Genomic DNA, 13,513 nt, shown 5'->3' on the forward strand with positions numbered 1-13,513 from the left:
GTGCTTCGACGAGACCAACTTTCCCACCATAGCAGCTGCACGCTACAACTGCTCAGCCAATTTGCCCTCTTTCCTCCCTCTTCTTTCTCTGATGTCCTTTCACTTCAAAAAACTCCCATTTGTCTTCGCAAGCTGCTCATCATAGTACCCCTGAAACGCCAGCCAGCCCTTCTCATCAGTGCCGACCGACGCATACGAGAACTCCGCCTCGTCATCACTGATCATAATCTTCTTATACCCGGAACCCGCACTGGCCGCATCCGCCAGTAACTGCGCATGACAAGTCTTGTCCAGACTAATGAACCAAAACGCCGCAGCATCGACCGTCTTGGCGACAGTCAGCAAGCCATGATTCTGCAGAATAACAGCCTTTCCGTTCCCCAGAGCTTTGGCGATTCGCTTCCCTTCCTCGCGGTCCAGCACCACACCGCCGAAATTGTCGTACACGGCGTGCGACTTCCAGAACCGCAGCGCGTCTTGCGTCATCATGTCAAGCTCGCGCCCGAACACGCTGAACGCTTTCCCGTACACGGAGTGCGCGTGGCATGCAGCGTCGACGTCGGGGCGTGCTTTGTGGATTTCTGAGTGGATCGCAAAGGCCGCGGCGTTGATGGGCTCGTCGCCGATCACGACTTCGCCGTCTTCGTTCACGAGGATCAGGTCCGATACGCTGATTTGGCTGAAGTGCTGGGAGAGCGGGTTGAGCCCTGGAGTAGGTAGGGTGCGGTGCTTGTCAGCGAGGACACAACAGAACCGGGCTTAACATGGCAAGAATTGTGGTCTATGTGAAAGGGGGAATTAACGACGACGGCAACATTCCGAGACTGCGTGCACACAGCCATACAGACATGAACACAGATATACCCTTCACCCAAAGCGTAGGTTATGTTGTTTTTCCATCCTTATCCTTCCACGCCTACACCCATCACTTTGCCCTTCGTAAAAGCAAACCCTCTCCGATCCTCTCGGCTGTAGCCCGTCGCCCAAAACAGACAAACAGCAAAACGGCCAAGCAGAAAAGAAAAGCAACTCACAAAAATGATCCCTCAGAATGGGATCCCGCACGGAGATATGTCCCGCAACGCCCTCGTCAAAGCCACGGTCCGCAAAGATGCGAAACGCCGCGGCGAGGTGCTGCTTGCGGTACAAGCGCTCCTCTTCCAGCGAGTCGAAGCGCGGGTACGCGCGGATCTTGAGCTGTTTGCCGCTCTTCGTCTTCCCCAGCGCCTGCACGCTGCGGTTCTCCTTCGAGGAGGCGTCGTACACGTCTAGTGCGGGCGCCATTTTTGCTTACTTTTGACTTTTCGTCTTTTACGGCTTGGGGCTATTATGGATGGATCAAGCACCGGGGCGAGGTGTAGAGGCTTGATGATGATTATGGTGATTATGATGATGAAGATATACTTCGACGTCGTGGAAACCAATTATAGTCGAAACGGGCAAGAATTCGGGGAAGGGGGGGAGAAGGGAGGTCCAAATCCAAAATCCGAATGAATGCAGGAGGAATTCATAAGTTGGCCATGACGATGCTACAGGAACTATTAACCAGTCGTTGTCATCTATTAGCTGAGGGACTGCAATATTTCGGCCTAGGCAAATTTCCGAGATAGGGATGCTCTTGTTGGAGAGGGCTTCGGGAAACTCGGCATCGGGGAGACACAGAGAGAGAGTGTGTGTGTGTGTGTGTGTGAGTGAGTGAGAGGATTTGCAGAATGAAATGGGCCGTTTGCTGGAGAGCAACAAAGTCGTGGTGCCGATGCGATGCGCGGTGGCGGCACTGGTTGGGTGGATGGATGGACTGAGGGCCAGGTCGATGATGGATATTCCTCGCCTCGATTCCTGAGGCCGCCGTGGTTGTTGATACGGGTGCGGGGTATCATTATGTGGTGCTTTGCCTAGGTGGTAGTAGTCCGAGTTCCAGTAAAGGGACTCAGGAGGAGCCGACGGAACTACTATTCGAGATGCCGTCGGCCCACGCGATGGATGTCGAGCATGAGTGTGTAATACATATACTACTATACTACTCTGTACGACGTATCTCCTTTGACCGGACCAAATACGTAAGACGCCATAGCGTTTTAAATTGTTTATTCGTAAGAGAGTAGAATACCTCCGCAATTACTTAACTACCTGATGTAGTCAGGTCAATTGACCAGCCCGTGAGATATACCTACACCGGAGAGCTGAGTCCAGATTCTATACATCGTCGACATCGTGACGAAAGATCCATAATCAACGCCGCGTCTCATGCAGATTCCTTTCCACAACGCCTCGCATATAATATTAATGGAGAACAATTCGACTTTGTGTTGTTACAACGACCCGGCCAGTCTTGACTGGACACCGATGTCTGATGAGACGCATCACTCCTGTTCCTTGTCGGCCTTCTTTTCGTTTTGGCTCTTGGCCCATTTCTTGCCAACTTCGTAGCTGCTGATCATGATAGCACACGCAGGTGCTACCTTCAAACATCGGGCGGCCCATCCTTTGAACAATCCACCCAACCCTTCTTCTCGGAGTATGTGCATCAGGAATCGTGGCATGGACAATTCCTCGGGAATGACCTTCCCGTTCTTGACGGCTTCTCGGGCTGCAGCTATTGAGCCTGCATCATCACCGGCATGATGGTAGACTTGTTGACGGGTCTTACCAACATCAAAGGGAGTTGTGATGAATGCTGCCACAGCCCCTGACACCGCGCCGGCGAAAAAACTATCCACAAAGGTGGCTGTGTGCGATTCATCCTTCTGAAGTTGTCTTCCGCTTGTCAGAGACCGATCGGGATCAAGTTCTTGCCCCCTAGAAGCTGCCCTCGCATCGGTCAAAGAGTTGCGTAGTGCCTCATAGCCCCACCAGTAAAATCCTGAAAAGGGAACATCTCGCCACATGGTCAAGGTTAGCCCACGCCAGAGTGATGTATATCCTTGTGTTTGTGTCATTCGTCGCAGTCCATAGAATGTCTCTCTGTAAATGCCGGTCGAAACTCCCTGAGTGGCCTGCATTCGTGTCCGGAACATTTCAATTGGTGATATAGCAAATGCTGCCGCCACTCGGGCAATCGCACCTGCTACCAGAGGCGCATAGGTATCGTTGGACACACGTCTTACCGGACTGACATGGCTATAACGAAGCCAGTCATACCCCGTGAAGTAGATGACGTTGGCAGGAATGGCCATCACGAGAGTTGGGCTAAGCCCACGCCATAATGTTAATGTACCTTCATTCCTCGCGATCTTTCTTATTCCATCCAGTGTCGAGTTAAATGTTCTCTTCTGTGTCTCCTCCACAGCACAATCGGCTGCAATGGCCTGGGACGAGTGTCCATTTCCATGACCGGCTATACAGAATTCTCCATTACTCCCCATAAAGAACACTTCTCGACAGCAGGAGTTGATGCCTAGATCTGGTGGCAGGTGTTTAAAGTTGGTAGAGTATGCCGCGAAGCGAGAAAGGTTATGTGGTGTGGGAGGCGATTGAGACTGTAATCTGACACGGACAACATCCAAGGGTGTGACTACAAGCTGTTAGTGAGAATCCGGCCAACCCTCCTGCGCATTCGTAATACATACCCAGCAGCGAGGTAAGGACACTTCCGACAGTGGCAGAGATCATACGCTGGCCGGCGGTAATGTTGAGATGATCTGAGGCCGACATCTCCTTTGTATTCTGTTCCTTGAAGAGAACTCTCTCATGCCGTTGTCCGTCTGGTAGGAAATGCGCATCATGCCCGAGCGCGTCTTCGGAGGCGACAGAATGATCAAGTGAATGCGCAGAGCTTGGGGGGAAGGAAAGTGACATTCAAGCGCTTATGGGCGTGATGTATGGCAGAAGGACTTCAGCGTCAAGACATGAGATTCGACCAAGGTGTATCAGGGTGTCGTGGTCGTTGTGGGAGGCGGTAGTGAAGAGAACTTTAACACGGAGATACCAGCGAACATGACATCGAGACTGGAAAAAGTTGGGAATGATAGACGATTTGCCCGAAATCTGCCGCCGAGCTCGGATGTAAAAGTTGCAGGAGCCACTCACCAATTGGCCGTTAATGCCGAGCCACGCCCTTGCTGTTCTAGGAAAGCCAACCCGCTATTTTCCAGAAGTTTGAATGATCAAGCTTTGCTTGAACGTTGGTTATCAGGCTGAGGAGAATCAATCATTACATAAAGGCTGCTGTGACTACGAGTACTGGCATGAATATTTCACTGCTGTAAGCTCTACACACTGCGAGCGATGCTGATATTGTTGAGGACTTGCTTTAGTCCTCAATGTACAGTGACGTCAGCGCGATATAAGCTCCCACGTGATCATACCTCAAGGCATCCAAGTACTCCATAATGTGATCAACAATAAGTCGCTGAGAGAACTGAACTCGCACACTAAGGATTCACGACACATCTACACCGCTTCCAACTATTAAAGCGTTATCAGATTACTTTGAACCAAGTTGCAGTGATTTAATTTCATATACCTAGTAGTGAAGGGATCCGTCGGTGAGACATTCTTCATCTACGGCTTGCCGAATGGTAGCTAGTGTGACCACGCAAGTCGCGTTCGGCTCCTGACAACGATCACCCGATTCAATGCCCTACGATCAAAGCACGGTTGGGGTCTTGCAAAAGACGTTGCTTCGAAATTCAATCATCGACCTTTTGGTTAACGCACGACTTCGGTTCTTATTGTTGTCGGGGGACTACCTCATCGAGTGTACCCCGGATTTCTGGAGCAATTGACACATTCTTTGAGTATGTTGGAGGCTCGAGTACCCTCCAAATAAGGCATCATAAGACCTCATTTCGTCGAGGTTGCTACTTGATGTCAACAAATGGGGTTTAACGGCGTAATTTGACAGACAACGACAGGTCGAGAAATGGACCGTGCACGGGATCCCGGTTTGGTTGACTAGACCTTTCTGACATGCAGCATAGCAAGTGGCACACTGTGGCACAAGATCGATCTTTGAATACAGCAAAATCCCATGAACGGGAAAGTAAGCATTGACTCAGTTTGAGACTTTCGGCTCAATCATTTGGAGTGACGATAACTCAGACTATATGTAGAGAAATCCTTGTGATACATCTCACACACTGGTCGTTATCCTGAAGCACTGAGGGCGCAGACTTATTTGCGGTGTCTCCCTAGCAACCCTACCGAATCTCCCGCAAATCTTTCTAGAAACTGGTAAGTTGAACCCCTGACAACAACAAGAGATGACGAGCAGCAATGTGGCTTAGGGGGAGGGACCACCAACGAACAGAGGGGTCAAAGAAGTAGGCAATCTGGCTCTCTTGATTCAGGTTGAGATGGATCGAGGTTGAGGACCCATTCCGATGGAGAAACTCGGATTCGACAAGTAATCTTAGGCAGGTACCGAGTACTTCGTACCCGTTGTCCCGTACATACACGCCCTTTCGAGCTATCCACAGATGATAATAATAATGGAAATGAGCAGAACCAAGGACAAGGTAGCGTTCTTCCTTTGGCCCCTGCATTAGTGCCGCCGTTAGCGGGAGCCATTAGCACCTCGGCTTTCCGCGTCAGGGTTTTCCCGCTTCCGGTTTGCGCCACTAAACCGTTCTGGGACTGGGTTGCTATGGTAAACAAAACCACCACCAGGCGAACTCCAGCACCGCCATCGCAGCCTAAAGAGGGTACTTCTCGAGCTGAAATGGGACGTATCGTGTCGAACTTTACCTGGTCATGAGGCTTGCTTCAGGACGCCACGAGTATCTCATCTCGTTCTCATCCTCGGCCGCACCCTAGTCATATCAGTCACTCCGGTCATCCACTACTCTTATTACATTAGCAACCCTGGACCTACTCTCCTCCCGCTTCTTCTATTCCTGCCTCCAACCGTCAATGCTGTACTACGGCACCTCCCATCACCGATTGTATTCTTTTTGACATCATTGTTTCGGCGCATATACACGTTTTGCATTCACATTCGTACGGATAAACAGCATTTGCATATGTCCGTCGCCTACATTCGACTGGATCACTGGTGTTTTTACGGGCGACTCGAAGAGGGCACAAGAATTTGACGTGCGACGTACGCAGACCATCACTCGGACGCCCTCCTTGACCGCCTTTTGGTTAGAGGCAACTGAACCAGCACTAGTGACCCATCAAGAAGGCAGCACCACCTCACCACGATGATGACATACACGGAAGGTGCGCCTCGAGAGGCAAGAAGCACTACTTCCCAAGCACCTTTCCAGATCCAACATGACGAGGCAGATGGCGACACATTAGCAGATCGATATCAAGTGCTAGAAGAACTGGGTAGTGGCTCGTTCGGTGTCGTCTATAAAGCCATTGAAAAGGCCACCGGTGAAATCGTCGCCATCAAGCATGTAAGTTGCAACATATTTCCGATGACATCCCTAGACTCGGACATTGACAATTCATCCACAGGTCGATCTGGAATCATCTGAAGAAGACCTCTCCGACATCCTCTCCGAGCTCTCGGTCCTCTCCTCCTGCGCCAGTCCCCACGTCACCAAATACCGTCTCGCCTTTCTGCGGCGGCAGACTTTATGGATAGTGATGGAATACTTGGGAGGCGGATCATGCGCAGACTTACTCAAACCTCCTCCTCATTGCCTATCCGAAAGCCACATTGCCATTATCTGCCGAGAGCTTTTACTTGGCCTTTCATACTTGCACGGAGAAGGCAAATTGCATCGAGACATCAAAGCTGCAAACGTCTTACTGGGTATGGACGGTAGGGTCAAACTCGCTGACTTTGGTGTGGCCGCACAATTAGTCGGTTTGAAGAGTGTGAGAAACACCTTCGTCGGGACACCTTTCTGGATGGCGCCGGAGGTTATTCAACAAGAAGGTCACGATGCTAAAGCCGACGTATGGAGCCTGGGGATAACCGCTATGGAACTAGCAAATGGCGAGCCTCCACATGCCAATGTTCATCCTATGAAGGTCCTTTTCTTGATTCCCAAACAATCCGCTCCGAGACTGGAAGGGTCTCAATGGTCGAGAGAGTTCCGCGACTTCGTTGCGACTTGCTTGACGAAAGATGCGGACAAAAGGAGCAGCGCCAAAGAGCTCCTGAAGCACCGCTTTATTCGGTCTGCTGGTAAGATCGAAGGACTTCAAGAATTGATTGCTAGAAAGCAAGACTGGGAAGCTGGCAAAGGTGGCGAACGGAATTTGAAATATTATGCCGAAACCCTCAGAAACTTGCCAAGCATAAGACACGATGATGACTGGGTATTCGAGACTGTAAAAGCAGTACCAGCAGTTGATTACAGAAGTGTACAAACACAGAAGAGAAAGAGACCCAGCATTGATGTGCAGGGTAATCACTCCGAAGGTAATCCTGCACAAATGATGCAAAACCTAGCACTTGATCATGATCGACACCCTGAACACAGTCCAACCACGTCAACGATGCGAAAAATTTCCGAATCTAAACGTGAACAGTTGGCATCAGGCGAGCAATCTTCCGTCAAACAAACAGCAAAGAAGAGAGTATCCAGTGCTCAAAATCGGAATCCATTGGGTGTCAATATGTCTTTTGGTAACAGCCCCAGCACTGTACGTCAATTTAGAAGAGTATCACCAAGTGCTTTGGTTGATACCAACGAAGAAAATGAGGACCCTTGTTCTAGTGTTATTAGGACACCCTCAAAAGCAAAACCCGGTTTGCCCCAATTTGTGGATATAGACAAGTCCCTACTCGGAGATGCAAAGAGAGAGAGTTCCTCTCGCTTCTCTTCCACGGCAACCACTATTGCCCCTGAGTCGAAAGAAGCAAATCTTGGCCGAAAGTTGTATGCCAACGCAATCGGAATATCTTGTCAAGATGTTTTGAATGATACCGCAGATGAAGTAAAGCGTGAGGCCGTTGCTCGATTAGCAGAGGCATTCTCAGATCTCGAAAATGTTGACCCTGATGGAGTGTACCACATCATGAGCTCTATCATCAAGAATATGAGAGGGGATGGTGACCTGAAGAAAATGTTGCCTTCAAAGCAGTCTCACCGATCATCTGTTATGTCTCAGCGTCCATCATCCGTGCCACAACCAGAGCAGCAGCAAATTTCCTCGCCAATCAAAGTTGGCAATCTTGCGTTACAACCTCCTCCTATCTCCGCAAATGCAAGTCGACAAGTAACGCCTAGTACGCCAACTAAAGGCAATGTTGGTGCAAAACTACTCCTTGCACAGAACAATCCACATTTGAAGTCTCACCGACGGCGACAATCAGCTCAAGCAGCAATGGACAGATCGAGGGATTCGAGTCAGGTCTTCGACGTCAGTGGCACAAAAAGCCCAGACAAGAAAAAAAGATCTGCAGCAAATGAAGACGCTGAGCTGGAGAAAGAAATCACCAACGGATTCAAAAGCGGCTTGGATCATAATCGACAACTTGCGGATGTCTTATTTGAGAGATGGTGCGAGGGTCTCAGAATGAGATGGCCTGCTGTGTGAAGTCCAGTCGATGTCTTGCACCAGTACTTGATCATTACAGATCCAACGATCACCTCAGGTTGCCACAAACATAAATGCCTTCACGAAAGTATACTATGTTGTAAGACGGGGCGTTTCAAAGATCTGTGTCTCGGGTGCATTTACATCTCGGATCATGAATCAACTTTCATCCTTGGAGCAGGGGTGAGGTTGAGTCGAAGGGCGAGGTTGGAAGGACTTCCTTTTCTATTTTTAACGATCAGCTTCAAATTGCATAGCGAAAGCGGATAACGATATGGTAGGAGTGGAGATTTTCTTTGCTTTTCCATGATCATTTGCCTCATTGACCTCCCTGCACTACATCGTGGGGTGGTTTCCCCCTTGTTTGAACAGCACGAACACCGAAAAGCGTACCTTTCGAAAAGGCGTTCTCGACATGTAGAATATATCACGGCCTCCTTCCTGTTTCTATATAGCGGCCAAGATAGATAGATGTAGGTACCGATCTGGTGCCTCTGTATCATCACCATGATAAAGCAAATCAACATCTCTCTGTTTCAGCTGAAGTATTCTTATCTTTTCCTGGTATCTTTTCCGGGTCTGTGTACGGTTAGTAATGTATGAACAGAGCGGATGACTATGTACGATATAAACATGCATCTATATATATGCATATATGAACGGGTATATATGTAGGGGAATATACGGGGAAATGCTTTTGTACGTGTAGTAGACCTCACTAGCCAACCAGCCATTGTGACCAAAACACTCAAGTCGGCGACGCGCGTTCCTCTTCCTCGTTCTCATCCGCTCCACGACAGTCTCTGTACCCTCTTCATCCCTTTATCTCATTCCTCTAGCGAACTGGAAGTATTCATCTACAGCTTGACACCCTGCACGCCGCGCTCCGCATCAATGGCGGCTTTGTCGCGTCTCCAGATCGCCCACGGGCTGGATTCACTAGCGCCGCTACCGCCGTCATCGAGATCGCCCACAACGTCGTTCAGGTATAAGAGCACGGCACCGCGCATGTCGACCAGCCTCGCGGTCCGCGCCTCGACACTCGCGCCCGAGATGTCGTGCAGTGCGTTCTTGATGATCAGCGAGTGCGGCGAGAGCACTGCTGCTTGCGGATCGGACTGAGTCGATTGGGAACCACCACTGCTAATGGCGTCTTTCCACCGCGCCATCAGCGCCTCCTTGTCGATGCGCTTGCTCACGTGCTCGTCGCTGCCAGAGACGAGGACGAGCATTGATTTCGGTGTCCTGGTCGTCTCCTTACTCGACGGAACGACGTGCGCACAAGCGGCTAACTTGCCAAACGTCGACCGGAACGTCGCGTCGCTGAGGTCCGATGAGAAATAGTCGTCCGCACCGGGCGATGCCGGGCTGTCAGGCGACGCGAGGCTGAGGAACCGCGCGACCGTCGTCGGGATCGAGCCCATCAGTGGGTAGGACAGGTTCCACGGCAGCAGGGCCTTGGACTGCACGGCCTTGGGCGTCGAGGCGCAAAATTCCAGGGCCTCTTTGTAGGCTGCCGCAACGGCGGGTTTGCTGTTGATGGAGTCGAGCATTGCTTCGCGGTCGGAGACCGGGGCTTGCAGGATTAGGCCCGAGATCTGGGGGCGGGAAGGGGTGGTTGGTAATGATGAAGGGGAGGAGGAGGAGGAGGAGGAGGAGGAGGAGGAGGGTGGCTTCGGGGTTGAAAATTCAGAGCACATGTAATGCATTGAATCCTGGCAGCCTGTGCTGTGACCCATGATGACGACCGGGGTGGTGGGCGATTTGGTGATGGTCGTTCGGATGTGGCTGATTGCTTCACCGACTTCTTCGACCTATTGCAAGGGGGCCCGCAATGTGAGTATAATCTCGACCCTGAACCCTTGAAGGAATAGAGCAGCGCCAAAAAGAAAGTCCAAGACCCTCACAAGGCTCCAAAGTGAAAATCTTGACCTACATCACGATTTAAATCCACCAGGCCAAAACACTTACCCGCCGAGCTCAGCTGTACATGGAAAACACTCCATTTCTGGTTGGGCTCGTCCCGCGGGAACAAGGCTGCCAGGTCATCTGGATACTTCGGAGATCGGAAGTTATCGTACATGCCGCCGATGAACAGCAGGACATTGGGTGGTTGGTGCTGTTCTTGTCGGGACTGTGTCAGGTTGAGCCGTGGGATGTACTCTGACAGGTTAAGGGTCCGTCGCGGGTAGTATGTATGGAGTCGGACGTCCATTGCGGTTATTGCTTCCAGGCTCCTCTTGGACGGGGTGGGAGTTGATTTTGGTTGTTGATTCTGTGGGCTGCCTCGAGGTGGGAGGTATGAGGGTAGCCTTACCCTGGGTGGAGGCTTGCGCTTTGAACTTGAAGTCGTGCGTAAGGGTTTATAGTAGCAGGAAACCAGTCGCAGGAGGTTAGGGTTGCTCTTCCACTGGCATTTTATCATCAGCTAGGAAGGTCTGCTGGTACGTCGAGTTCAACATGTTTCAGTGTAGCAGTGCAAATATTGTTCTTGAATCTTGAATGACACCAACGGTAGTCACAACACCGATACCGGACTCGAAATAGAGTTTCGGGGATGAGTCAGCTACTATACGTATCTCACTTCCATTGTGCATGGGGCAGTCTCCTCAAGGACACTTATTTGAGAGCGACTGATTGACTCTGCGTGACGTACTACGATCTTAAAAAGCGTCATGATCGAAAAGGGGCAATCTGGATGCTAGTATCAATTAAGGTGCGCACAGAGATGAACCAAGTATTCACGCAATCAGATTGCCCAGTTTGCCAAAAGTCGAGATGACAGACACATCCTCCCCTATGTCAATGACCACTGGACCACTCAATGAACAAACCTAAAATCCAATCTCTTGGTACCCTCGTCCTTGGTGTTATGGATGTAGTCGTGCTTCTCGTCTGCAGTGAGCCTACTCCACGCCTCCTCTCGCCTCTTGTTGCGTATGACATAGTAATACTTGACGAAGAAGAACATGACGATATTAAAGGTGCAGATCCCAAGTAGAATCCTGTTTCCACGTAGATCTATCAGTGCACCGTCAGCAAAGCGTGCATATGTGACTCGCGGAGGAGACAGCTTACAGAGTGGTCGGTCAGAGTCCCGGTAGATGTTGGATCCCACGATATTCCCCGCTTGGACAAACATGTTGTAGAGAGCAGCGGATACCGCGCGCGTTCGGACAGCGTTGGAGTTGCGCGAGTTCCATGCCACCAGAATTGCATGACAGTACGGGTAGGAGAGGAGGCCTGTGAGTAGAGCATACCGGACCCAGTTGCTTGCCTTTGCGCCTAGGGCCACTAGCGCAACAAGCCAAGGAAAGATCCAGATATTGGATGTCGATGACACTATGGATCGCTCGTTGACCCATTCACTGATTCGTGAGATGATCAGCAGATTCACCCCGAACATGAATTGTGAGGGAATGGTGAGTAGATTTGCGTTGAAACTGCTGAATCCCATTTGTCGAAGAATGAATGCAAGGTAGTTCGAAGGTGGACTCGGTGGGATATAGTTGGTCAGTCCGATCAAGTACAGCGGCCACAGGTCGTAGTCTTTCAAGCATTTCCATAGCCGCTTAGGTCCAACTGCTTGTCTGTTGTGCATATCTCCTTTTGACGGGTCGTCCCTGAGCAAACGATTCACGAGGATTTTCTCTTCGTGCGCAGTGAACCATCCCTTTTTGCCCCGGAATCGACTGGCAGTTTGGCACGGGCTAGCTGGCATGAGTATCCAACTAGCGATTCCCACGACTGCTGTCACGACGCCTTCTAGCAGGAAGAGCCACTGCCATGGGTTAGTATTAATGCTGTAAGGATACGGGCTTCGAAGAATCATACCTGCCATCCACTCCAGCCACTAATACCTCTCATCTGAAGAATGCCAGCGGCTAGCAGCGATCCAAGAATATTGCAAGTGCTAAGGACAGTCCAGAACCAACTCAGGCGGATAGGAAGTTCTTTCGACTTGTACCAATAGGTAATATACAGAACAGTGTCAGGCTGCGCAGGTATTCAGCACGGATTTGAATATTGGCAAAGGGCTCATACGATAAATCCTCCCATGAGAAGTCCAAGCAATGCACGGCAGACATAGTAACCAGTTTTATTGGCAAGACCCGCCTGGGCTGCTGATATGATTGACCACGCCAGAATTATGAATGGAATCCAACTGAGACAGATCTGGTCAACTCCTAACTAGCTCTGGAAAAAGCCACACTTACATGTCGGGGCCCAGCTTCTTGGAGATCAGGCCAGATGGAAGCTCGGCGGACAAGAAGCAGGTCAGGAAAATGGTTTGACCATAATTGAAATCGTTGGTATTCATCCCCAGCTCCGGGAGCATGTTATCACTGATTGCTGTTATGTAAATTAGCCGTAGGTGCCAAAAGTTGCATTACGAAGTGACGGCGAAGAATGTAGCAAGAAAAGATGTTGGGCTTCGCAGAGGTGGCTCGTGGCGACGTCTCATCCGATATGAATCTATTAACTCGTTCACTGCGTGCTGGAAACGTACCTCTGTTGATATTCCTTCGATTGAGATCCAGGGCAAGAAACATCAACCAGCACCATGACATAATGCGGAAGTCGACCTATTCATGACTGTAAGCTCACCACTCTGAATTCATCAATTCAATATTGTCGAACATGCCTTTCTTTTCAACCGTTTCTCCTCAGAAGCCGACCAAGTAAAAGTGGGATCGAATCGATGTCGGCCTTCATAGGTCGCGGTCTCGTAGACACTTCTCCAGTGTTCAGCGACTTTAGGATCGGAAAAAATATGGTTCCCGTAAGAGCCGTAGTCACCATCGATATCCTCGATTGAGCTGTCGTCGTCGCTGATGACTTCATTGGTGAGCGCATCTTTCGGGGGACTCTGATTGTCATGACCCAGCTCTTCGCGGGCTTTACCCAAGGGATCTTTTGGGACAGACATTGTGGTTAACCCGACATTAAAGGTGCAGGCTCTTCCAATCACGGTTGATGAAGTGAGAAGAAGTGCCCTTAGGTTGAGAAGCTCCACGGACGCTAGCCCAGACCCTCCCTCGCGGCCTTTTCTAGCTGGACAAACTTT

The 13,513-nt window shown here is 50.4% G+C and overlaps 5 protein-coding genes across 5 annotated transcripts; 1 reads left to right on the plus strand and 4 right to left on the minus strand.

Moving 5' to 3' along the window:
- Positions 1–99: 99 nt before the first annotated feature.
- Positions 100–1,284, minus strand: A1O9_09234 (L-fuculose-phosphate aldolase; the record flags this gene model as incomplete). The annotated part of the gene is made up of 2 exons (XM_013401928.1): positions 100–707; positions 1,035–1,284. The coding sequence occupies 2 exons, from the start codon at positions 1,282–1,284 to the stop codon at positions 100–102; spliced, it is 858 nt and encodes a 285-aa protein (XP_013257382.1).
- Positions 1,285–2,363: 1,079 nt separating this feature from the next.
- Positions 2,364–3,654, minus strand: A1O9_09235 (uncharacterized protein; the record flags this gene model as incomplete). Its single annotated transcript, XM_013401929.1, has 2 exons — positions 2,364–3,514; positions 3,570–3,654. 2 exons carry the CDS (start codon positions 3,652–3,654, stop codon positions 2,364–2,366), a joined length of 1,236 nt encoding a protein of 411 aa, XP_013257383.1.
- Positions 3,655–6,146: 2,492 nt separating this feature from the next.
- Positions 6,147–8,445, plus strand: A1O9_09236 (STE/STE20/YSK protein kinase; the record flags this gene model as incomplete). The annotated part of the gene is made up of 5 exons (XM_013401930.1): positions 6,147–6,347; positions 6,409–7,621; positions 7,709–7,988; positions 8,136–8,259; positions 8,296–8,445. The coding sequence occupies 5 exons, from the start codon at positions 6,147–6,149 to the stop codon at positions 8,443–8,445; spliced, it is 1,968 nt and encodes a 655-aa protein (XP_013257384.1).
- An 857-nt stretch (positions 8,446–9,302) lies between these two features.
- Positions 9,303–10,660, minus strand: A1O9_09237 (uncharacterized protein; the record flags this gene model as incomplete). Its single annotated transcript, XM_013401931.1, has 2 exons — positions 9,303–10,259; positions 10,382–10,660. 2 exons carry the CDS (start codon positions 10,658–10,660, stop codon positions 9,303–9,305), a joined length of 1,236 nt encoding a protein of 411 aa, XP_013257385.1.
- A 606-nt stretch (positions 10,661–11,266) lies between these two features.
- A1O9_09238 (uncharacterized protein) lies at positions 11,267–13,375 on the minus strand (the record flags this gene model as incomplete). Its single annotated transcript, XM_013401932.1, has 8 exons — positions 11,267–11,466; positions 11,524–12,226; positions 12,280–12,441; positions 12,490–12,610; positions 12,663–12,798; positions 12,956–13,031; positions 13,054–13,055; positions 13,087–13,375. 8 exons carry the CDS (start codon positions 13,373–13,375, stop codon positions 11,267–11,269), a joined length of 1,689 nt encoding a protein of 562 aa, XP_013257386.1.
- Between the last annotated feature and the right edge of the window lie 138 nt (positions 13,376–13,513).

This window comes from Exophiala aquamarina, assembly GCF_000709125.1.
Source record: "Exophiala aquamarina CBS 119918 chromosome Unknown aczIA-supercont1.9, whole genome shotgun sequence".
In the NCBI taxonomy this organism is placed as follows: Eukaryota; Fungi; Ascomycota; class Eurotiomycetes; order Chaetothyriales; family Herpotrichiellaceae; genus Exophiala; species Exophiala aquamarina.